The sequence below is a fragment of the Trichechus manatus genome, unplaced genomic scaffold, assembly GCF_000243295.1.
Source record: "Trichechus manatus latirostris isolate Lorelei unplaced genomic scaffold, TriManLat1.0 scaffold00099, whole genome shotgun sequence".
Lineage (NCBI taxonomy): Eukaryota > Metazoa > Chordata > Mammalia > Sirenia > Trichechidae > Trichechus > Trichechus manatus.
This window is the reverse complement of record NW_004444035.1, coordinates 1,389,616-1,399,475: the sequence shown is the minus strand read 5'-3', so window position 1 is coordinate 1,399,475 and position 9,860 is coordinate 1,389,616. Positions and strand designations below refer to the sequence as shown.

General features: G+C 43.1%; 1 protein-coding gene across 1 annotated transcript in view; it reads right to left on the bottom strand.

Annotated features, from left to right (window-relative positions):
- Positions 1–4,484: 4,484 nt before the first annotated feature.
- The window catches only part of LOC101342431 (cytochrome P450 4V2), a 16,875-nt gene continuing 11,499 nt past the window's right edge, over positions 4,485–9,860 (bottom strand). The window contains 2 exon segments of the mRNA XM_012557388.1: positions 4,485–4,799; positions 8,116–8,304. Of these exon segments, the coding sequence (XP_012412842.1) occupies positions 4,485–4,799; positions 8,116–8,304 (504 nt within the window).

The following is a 9,860-nucleotide window of genomic DNA, read 5'->3' as shown; positions in this document are numbered from 1 at the left end:
AAGAAAGAATCCATTTGATGGATTTCTGGACAAGAAACTGAGAAAAGAATGAAACCAGTTGGTTATTACAGATGAGCGATTTACCCCTGAAATTTGCAGTTCAGCCAGTATGAAGGAAAACCAAGATAAGCCTGGTTTAATTAGAGCAGGAAATTGTGACTAATTAGTCTGGGGATACATCAGGATGTGGGGCAGTTCTACTCTGTCCTACAGGGTGACTATGAGTCGGAATCGACTTGATGGACACGAGTTTGGTTTGCTTTGGTATATATTCTGGGGTAAAAATCAATCTTTTTGCCATCAACATCTGTTAAAGATGAAAACAGGTCAGTTGGTCCAGAAACTGACCTTCTTCACCTGTCTGTGCTAACGAGTGGAGCACCAGTTCAGCAGTCCATCACCTAGAGAAGTCCCCAGCTGCGAATGCTGGGACCCAATGATGCTCGTGGTTTTACGGATTCCCAGGTAGACCTCCACTTCACTTTCTGCTATGAGCTGAGCAAGACGCTCTGCTGTTTCTCTTTCTCTAGTTTATTCCTCAGAGTCAAGGAAACTCCTGGCACAAGGAATATTTTGTAGGAAAGCCTAAGTGTCATCAATGACATCCATTCAAAAGCGTTAGTCCTTTTATTACCCATTAAGAGTCAGCCACCCACTAATGTATCTTTTATCTATACTTCAAACTGACATCAGTTCTTGGAATAAAATGTAGCACCCCTGTCTGTAATTTATTTTTCTTGATATATCTCTTTCAAGCAGGAATGGCACAGGTAACAAAGGACACAAACAGGTAATCACCATCCTCTTATTTAAAAAAAAAATCAGGATCTGCATTTTGATACCGCAGAACATGATACGATTTTTCAGTTTCAATTTTCACACTGCTTAAATGCATTACCAGTTAAAACACGAATAAAAATTATTCTGGGCTAAAAATCTGACCCCTAGGTAATGTTTTATTTTAATTTAGTGTCTAATGTAGGGTCACAGAAAAAAAAAATAGGCAAATGTTAAATTTAAATGCATAAAACTTGGAAATAATACCAATTTCCATCAGTAAAACCACAATTCTCTGAAATCATCTGGGAACAAGATTTTCTACATATATCCATTTTCTAGATAACAACGTTAACTATTTGATGGAAGACTTTTTCAAATGTATCCTATACTTCCTCAACTTTAATTGTTATTTTTGGGACTGAGCTGTATGCACCATGGCTCTTTGGGACAGTGGAGTACTTGGGACAGCTGTAGTGGCTTTTATTTTGTAACCTCTTCCTTTGATATCTATTAGAGAGTACATACCCCCACCCTATTAGCCATTCTATTTGCTATTGCCTTGGGAAATTTTTTAAAAATCAAATCTTGTTAGAATTGTTTATTAGAGAAGTTTTTAAAAGCCACTGAATGAGGAAACAGAGGTATTGTCTGTGGGGTTAAAATTCAAAGAATGTGTATCAGCTATCAGATTGATAGGTATGTTTTGAATAATCAGATTTACTAAAAGTTTAACATTTAACTAAGTGATATATTACTGGGTTACTAAATATAGATGAGGGGCCCTGGTGGCACAGTGGTGAAGTGCTCGGCTGCTAGTTCAAACCCACCAGCTGCTCCATGGGAGAAAGATGTGGCAGTCTGCTTCCATAAAGATTTACAGCCTTGGAAACCCTAAGCGGCAGTTCTACTCTGTCCTACAGGGTTGCTATGACTATGAGTCAGAATCGACTCAACTCAACAGCAACGGGTTTTATAATCAAAACAACATGGGACTTTACGCTAAGTGAAAGAAGCCATACACAAGAGGTCACATACTGTGTGATTCCATTTACATGAAATACCCAGAGGAGGTAAATTTATCGAGACCAAAAGCAGGTTAGTGGTAGCCAGAAGCTGGGAGGAACTCCTGGGTGATGAGGAGTAACCGCTTAATGGGTATGGAGTTTCCTCTGGGTGATAAAAATGTTCTGCAACTAGATAGAGGTAACGTGGAACAAGTCTGCAGGTACTACGTGCCACTGAATTGTGCCCTTTAAGATGTTTAATTTCATGTGAATTTTACTTCATTAAGAAAAAAGTAGCACAAGGAGTCAATACTTGCAATTACATACCCAACGATTATTTGCTTCAAAAAAGTATAGAACTAATGTTGGGGGTAGAAGACAGAGGCACAATAAGCAGAAAACAAGAGAAGCCACAGAGCAAAGATTGTAGTCAAAAATGATGGCACTGCTAATTATGTGACATCAAACAGCATCTGTGAGACAGTAACAAGGATAACAAAAGGTGTGAGCCTATTCTAACAGACCTCCAAGCTTTTAGAAGAACCAGTTTACGCACCAGAGGCAATTTGAGAGAAATCAAAAATAACATAGGGGAAAAAAAAAAAAACCGCTATAGCAAAGAAGCCAAAAAGTTTAGTTTGCCTCCATGCTCCCCAATAAAGTCTTAGTTCTTGATGTGAAATTCTACTGTTTACATAATCTGAACATCAAGCTGCATTTCCAACCTCATCTCTCAATACATTCTTCCAAATGTCCTTAATTCCAGCTGTCCCTCACTATTCGCTATTACCCTCCAAACTTTTCCACTTCTCTTATGGATTGAACTGTGTCTCCCCAAAAGACAGCTGAAGTCCTAAGTCCTGAACCTGTGAAGGTGACCCTGTTTGGAAACAGGCTCTCTGAAGACGTCATTAGTGAGGTTAGCAGGAGGTTACACTGAAAGAGGGTGGATCCTGAGCCTGTATAACTGATGTCCTTACAGAGAGGGTACGGCACACATCGACCGAATGACAGAGGAAGGACGCTGTGTGACAATGCAGCTGAAAGCCAAGGAGTGCTTGCAGCCACCAGAAGCTGGGACAGAGGATAGGACAGTTCCTCTCTCAGAGCCTCAGAAGGAATCAACACAGACAATATCCTGATTCGGACCTCTATCCTCCAGAACTGTAGGCGATACATTTCCGGTCTTCTAAATTGTCCAGTTGGTGCTTTTTGTTACTGCAGCATTAGGACACTAAGACATGGGCCATTGTTCGTCTGGTTCCCCTCTCTCTAGAATGCCTTCTCTCTCCTCCTTTTTTTCTTTCTATTTCCTCCCTCCCTTCTCCTCTCTCTGAAGCTGCATTCGATACCAAATTGCTGGTTGGCTGAATCAATCCACAGCCCCTTCTTCCTACTCTCCTTCTAGCTATGGGGAGCCAGGTAACATGTGATTTAAAACAAGGAACAAATCTTTGTGGTAGGCTTAGAATGACCCCAAACATATCAGGTTCTAATTCATTTCAGGTTCTAATCCCTGGAAGGAACCCTAGTGGTTCAGTGGTTAAGTGCTCAGCTGCTAACGGAAAGGTCAGTGGTTCTATTCCACGAGGTGCTTCCCAGGAGAAAGACGTGGCAGTCTGCTCCCATAAAAATTTACAGCCTTGGAAACCCTATGGGGCAGTTCTGCCATTGACTCAATGGCAACAACTTTTAACCTCTGGAACCTGTAAATATTACTCTGTTTGGGAAAAGGGTCTTTGGAGATGTGGTTAAGGATTTTGAGATGCAAAGATTTTCCTGGACTATCCAGGTAACCCCTCAATGCCATCGTTAAGTGTCCTTATAAGAGGGAGACAGAGGGAGACTCCACACACATGCGCACACACATGCGCGCGCACACACACACGCACACACACCACGGAGAAGGTGATGAGAAGACACAGCCAGAGACTGGACCGATGCAGCCACAGCTAAGGAATGCCGGCAGCCATCAGAAGTAGGAGAAGCCTACGGAGGGGGTATGGCCATTCTGACACCGTAACTTGGGCTCCGTGAAGCTGATTTCAGACTTCTGGTCTCCAAAACTGTGAGAGAATAAATGTCTTGTTTTAAGCCTGCGGGTTTGTGGTAACTTGTTACAGCAGCCACAGACACTAACACACCCTCCATCCCTCCTCCTTTCTTCTTGTTTGAGGATGATGGTAACACTTGTGATAACAATCCAGAAGACAAAAGCCAGGACGACAAAGATGACAGAGAGAAAAGCGAGCGAGCCTGGGGCCTAGGAAAGACCTCTAGGCATCAGCCCAGGACTCCTCACCTCCAGACTGCCTGCTGTTTGATAAAACTGTATCTCCTATCAGCTTAATCCTTCATTTTTTTCATTTGTGGCCAGATGCAATCCTATATGAAAAAGCTTTTCTTGACCTCTCCAACTAGCTTCAATGGTTAAGAGCTTGGCTGCTAACCAAAAGGCTGGCAGTTAGAATCCACCAGCTGCTCCTTAGAAACCCTATGGGGCAGTTCTACTCTGTCCTGTAGAGTCACTATGGGTGACTAGCTTCGCCTGCTCCTCTGTGCTCTTCTTACCACTCAAACACACCCCCACGATGGAACGCTTTCTGTACATCTGTCTGCTTTGCCTGTTGGGCACTCAGGTCCTCTAAGACAATAACGCGGACTGCGCATGCCCAGCACCTGGCCCAGTGCGCTCACTCGTCAGGAGATGAGTAAGTGTCTGGATGCAGGCATTGGATCAGACAAAGACGGGGACGGTGTCCTGCAAAGGAGACTGGGACTGAAAGCAGCTGCTGTGGGAGCCTCACTGCTTGTTTCGGTGTCTCTAGAGCAGGTCCCACTGCACGTCCTTAATGAGCAGGAGCAACGTGCACTTGGTAGACTTGGGACCACAGTGTAACTAGTGAAGGAGCCACACGCACCCAACACTTCGTCCAGTTCAGTGTCCACCTTCTTCCGGGCTTCTGGATAGGACCCCAAGGATCAGCTTATCGCAGCTGCTGTTGTATCGTGGCCCTAAAAACGTACGGAAAACACAGCTTACACAGCAGAGTTACGTTCAGCTGTCTATTCACTTATGTAGCAAGTCACACAAGGAAGTTCTCCTGCTAAGTGGTTTTCAACAGCTTCTCTAGAACTTACGAGTGGAAGGCTGATCCTAATGTGCGAGAGAAGAAGTCTGGTGAACTCACTCTTCCATTCTGTCTGCTAAACCCGGAAAGCACAGAGTTAATAGAAGCACACGGCGGGAGGAGTGGAGGGGTGGAAACCTTAATATTCAGTGACCAGAACCTGGGGCGTGAAGGGCACGTTAACATTAGCCTGCACCCCCTGGAAGAAGAAGTCACGGTGTTTTAGCTTTGTAACACATGCCTCCACTCAGTGTAGAGGAAAAAAGTCAGAATTTCAAAGACTAAAGCCAAGAGGAAAAGATCATCTAGTGTGGTTGTTTTCACGGGGGTAAGAGGTCGCTGCCGGGGGACTGATGTGTGTGTGTGTGTGTGTGTGTGCGTGCATGTGTGTAAGTGTGTATGTGCATGTATACACCTGCGTGTGTGTGTGTATACACCTATGTGTGCATCTGTGTAAGTCTGTATGCATGTGTGTATATATATGCATACAGGTTTGCGTGTGTGTGTATATACATGTGCGTATGTATGAACTTGTGCGTGTATGTATGTATACATTTGCAGAGAAGCCTGGGTGGCACAGCGGTTAAGCACTCGGCTGCTAACTGAAAGGTTGGCAGTTCGAACTCACCAGCCGCTCCGTGGGAGAAAGACGTGGCAGTCTGCTTCCATAAAGATTACAGTCTTCGAAACCCTATGGGGCAGTTCTACAGTGTCCTATAGGGTCACTATGAGTCGGAACTGACTCGATGGCAACAGGTTTGGTTTTGGGATATGTTTCTATGCCTGTGCATGTAAGTGTGCATGCATGTGTATATGTGTGTATGTACGCACGGATGTATATGTGTATGTTCACATGCCTGTGTGTGTATGTGCGTGTGTGTGCGTATGTGAGTGTATGTGTGTGTATATGTGTGTGTATATGTGAGTGTATGTGTGTGTATGTGTGTGTATATGTGTGAGTGTATGTGTGAGTGTATGTGTGTATATGTGTGTGTATATGTGTGTGTATATGTGTGAGTGTATGTGTGTGTATGTGTGTATATGTGTGTGTATATGTGTGTGTATATGTGTGAGTGTATGTGTGTGTGTGTATATGTGTGAGTGTATGTGTATGTGTGTGTATATGTGTGTGTATGTGTATGTGTGTATATGTGTGTGTATGTGTGAGTGTGTCTATATGTGTGTATGTGTGAGTGTGTGTGTATGCGTGTGTGAGTGTGCGTATGTGTGTGTATATGTGTGTGTATGTGTATGTACCCATGTATGTGTATATGTTCACATACCTGTGTGTGTGTGAGTGTATGTGTGTGCGTGTATATGTGTGTGCGTGTATATGTGTGTGTATATGTGAGTGTATGTGTGTGTATGTGTGTATGTGTGTGTATATGTGTGTGTATGTGAGTGTATGTGTGTGTATATGTGTGTATGTATGCATGTATGTATGTGTATATGTTCACATGCCTGTGTGTGTATATGTGTGAGTATATGTGCGTGTGTATATGTATGTGTGTGTGTGAGTGTATGTGTGTGTATGTGTGTGGGTGTGTGTATGCATGTGTGTATATGTGTGTGTGTGTGTGTGTGTGGGTGTATGTGTATGCATGTGTGTATATGTGTGTGTGTGAGTGTGTGTGTGTATGCGTGTGTGTATGTGTGTGTATATGTGTGTGAGTGTATGTGTGTATGCGTGTGTGTATGCGTGTATGTGTATGTACGTGTGTGTGTATGTGTGCCTACACGCATGCATGTAGAGCGGAGATGAGGAGGCGTCTCCATTTCAACAAATAGTAACAGTGGAAGTTGCTGCACGTTTGCTGCGTGCCAGGCACAGTTCTCAGCACACGTTCACCTGTTACCTAGTCTCATCATCGTCACTATTCCGTGAGGCTTGTGATGTTACAGTGAGGACACTGAGCCCCAGAAAGGCCTGCTGAAGTGCCCCAGGTCATACCTCTAGCACGCCACAAAGCCGCTTAACACTGCATTACTTCACTTTGTAGCTGGCTCAGATGTTCATTTTCTGCATAAAATGTATTTTTAATGAAGTGATTTGCTTTAAAAAAGTGTCAACCCCCGTGCACTAGCTCATCTCTCTCTTTGCACATAGGGAACCTGGGATGGGCCTGGTCTGATCCTGTCACATGTGGTCAGTGCAGCGTCAGAACTAGAACTCGGGTCCAGACTCCCAGCCCCGCTCTCTCTGTACTGGGCCGTCGAGTCTCACTCCCCCAGGAGGAAGGCAGCAGCATCGCTGCAGATCACTGTCAGCAGAGCAGCTAACACGTCCAGCAGGCAGTGAACCTCCAAAAACCACGCATGTCTCACCTTCCTCCACTTTGAGGGTATTACCACACATTACCGTTTAAAAGAACTTCTTTATCTTTATTTGGTCTACATATACTTTGGACACGTTGTCAGGAGGGATCAGTCCCTGGAGAAGGACATCATGCTTGGCAAAGTAGAGGGTCAGCGAAGAAGAGGAAGACCCTCAGTGAGCTGGACTGACACAGTGGCTGCAACAACGGGCTCAAGCACAGCAATGACTATGACGATGGTGCAGGACTGGGCAGGGTTTCGTTCTGTTCCACACAGGGTCGCTATGAGTCGGAACCGACTCGATGGGACCTAACAACATGTATAGAGAGAGTCCCTCTTTGCAATATTTAATACAATATTTAGAATTATCTTTGTAAAAAGTACTTCTTTGTTTTCAGACCAGAAATTCCTTTAGAATTACAAACTGGTTAAATTCTTTATCAGAGAGTTTTTATTATCCTCTTTGGCTATGACAGCTCACAGCAGCAGCTAAGCACTATTTGCTAGTACTGTAAAAAGGAGGTAGTGAGAAATGGACTTGTGGGTTTGGGACGTTCAAAGGAAGCATGACATATATAGAGAACTGAGAGTAATTTCTGACTGCTGTTTCTCTTGAAAAAAGCCTGACAGATTTTAGGTTTCTTGTGGGAAAACATGTCATTGCTATACCGACCACTGGTCAAAATATTTTTCTGAAGGAAGTTGATCTGGTACTTAACCCGATTCTTAAATTTTACTGTAATTTTTTAATATCATGAACCTTCCTCAGTTATATTAAACTACATTAGAATTTGATTATATTTTAAAAAAATAATGCTAGAGATTCTATAAACAACTGGAATTTGTTTAACGATACCTGAAAATGACCTGGCAAAATATAATACCTCAAACATGAAGGTGTCAGCTTCTTCTCGAATGTCTTCACGACTTAGCTTGTTCCCGTGGTCATCAGCTGCCTTCAAAAGCAAGTCAAGAACACCCCTGCATTTCCGTTTGGTGGGGTGAGAGCCCCTCTCATAATCATCTCTGCATTCTTGATCGGTCTTCGCTTGACTGGTCCGTTCAGTGATGACCTGTATGATTTAAACAACAGTCACAGCTTTTGCTTCGAATAGGATACAGCCTAGTAACGGACTTCCCAAGAAAAACATATTCCCTTCTTTAATTTACTTTTTCTAAATTTCCTCTTCTTCCTACCTCAACAATAAGTTAGGCTCTTGTGAAAACACAGGAAAGCTTCCTATTAATATTTAGGGCATTACCTGGTGAAACTGTTTTTTTTAAATCCTGGTGAAAACATACATAACAAAACCTATGCCATCTCAACAATTAAAACGCGTACAATTCAGCAACACTGATATTCTTAAGTTGTGCAACCACTCTTGACATCCTTTTCCAAACAATTGCACCAAATTTGGTGAAACTTTAAAAAAACAAATTTAATGTCAGGCAAATTCATCATTTCCAAGTGCTATTTTTGCAGTCTTTCCAACATGGGAATACAGTAGTAGTCTACCAAATAGTACCGCAGAGATGTGAATGAGCTACTGAGAAAACAGTTTAAGTAGTGGAGAGAAGGCAGTCCTTGTATCATAGACCAGTTACAGATCACTGTTAGTTGCATGTTGTATTGGAGGAAAGACACAGCAAAGACACCAGGTCATTTTCCCCTTTATGCTGTTCCTTCTGCCGAGAACGCTCCGTCCTCAGGCGCCCGCATGGCTGGCTCGCTCACGTTTCAGGTCTCTGCTCACTGTCCCCTGATGCCTGCTTCCCTAGTCGTCAGCACTCTTTGCCTTCCTAACCCTGTTTCATTTTTCTCCATTTGACTTATCACTGACTAACACATATTTATTGCTTAATGTCTTTCTACTTCAGTTTGAGTGTACTATGTGTGTGGCAGGGAATTTGCCTCGTTCATCATCTATTTCCAGCCTTTAGAACACTGCCTGGCATTTTAAGAAAGCTCTTTAGATTTTGTTAAGTGAATAAAAGAATTAAAGTCCTTAAGCTTAATCTGGTTATACATTTCAACGTTTTCCTCCCTTCAGCAACTGATGAAGATCAAAGACCACAGCCTTCAGTATGGGTTACACTTCAACAAAAAGAAAACAAAAATCCTCACAACCGGACCAATAAGCAACATCAGGGTAAACAGAGAAAACATAGAGGTTGTCAAGGATTTCATTTTTCTTGGATCCACAATCAACACCCATGGAAGCAGGAGTCAAGAAATCAAACGGCAAATCTGCTGCAAAAGACTTCTTTAAAGTGTTAAAAAACAAAGATGTCACCTTGAGGACTAAGGTGCACCTGACCCAAGCCACGGTGTTTTCAATTGCCTCATATGCATGTGAAAGCTGGACAATGAATAAGCGAGATGGAAGAATTGATGCCTTTGAATTGTGGCGTTGGCGAAGAACACTGAATATACCATGGACTGCCAAAAGAACGAACAAATCTGTCTTGGGAGAAGCACAATGCTCCTTAGAAGCAAGGATGACGAGACTACATCTTACATACTCTGGACATGTTCTCAGGAGTGACCAGTCCCTGGAGAAGGACATCATGCTTGGTAAAGTAGAGGGTCAGCGAAAAAGAGGAAGACCCTCAATGAGATGGACTGACA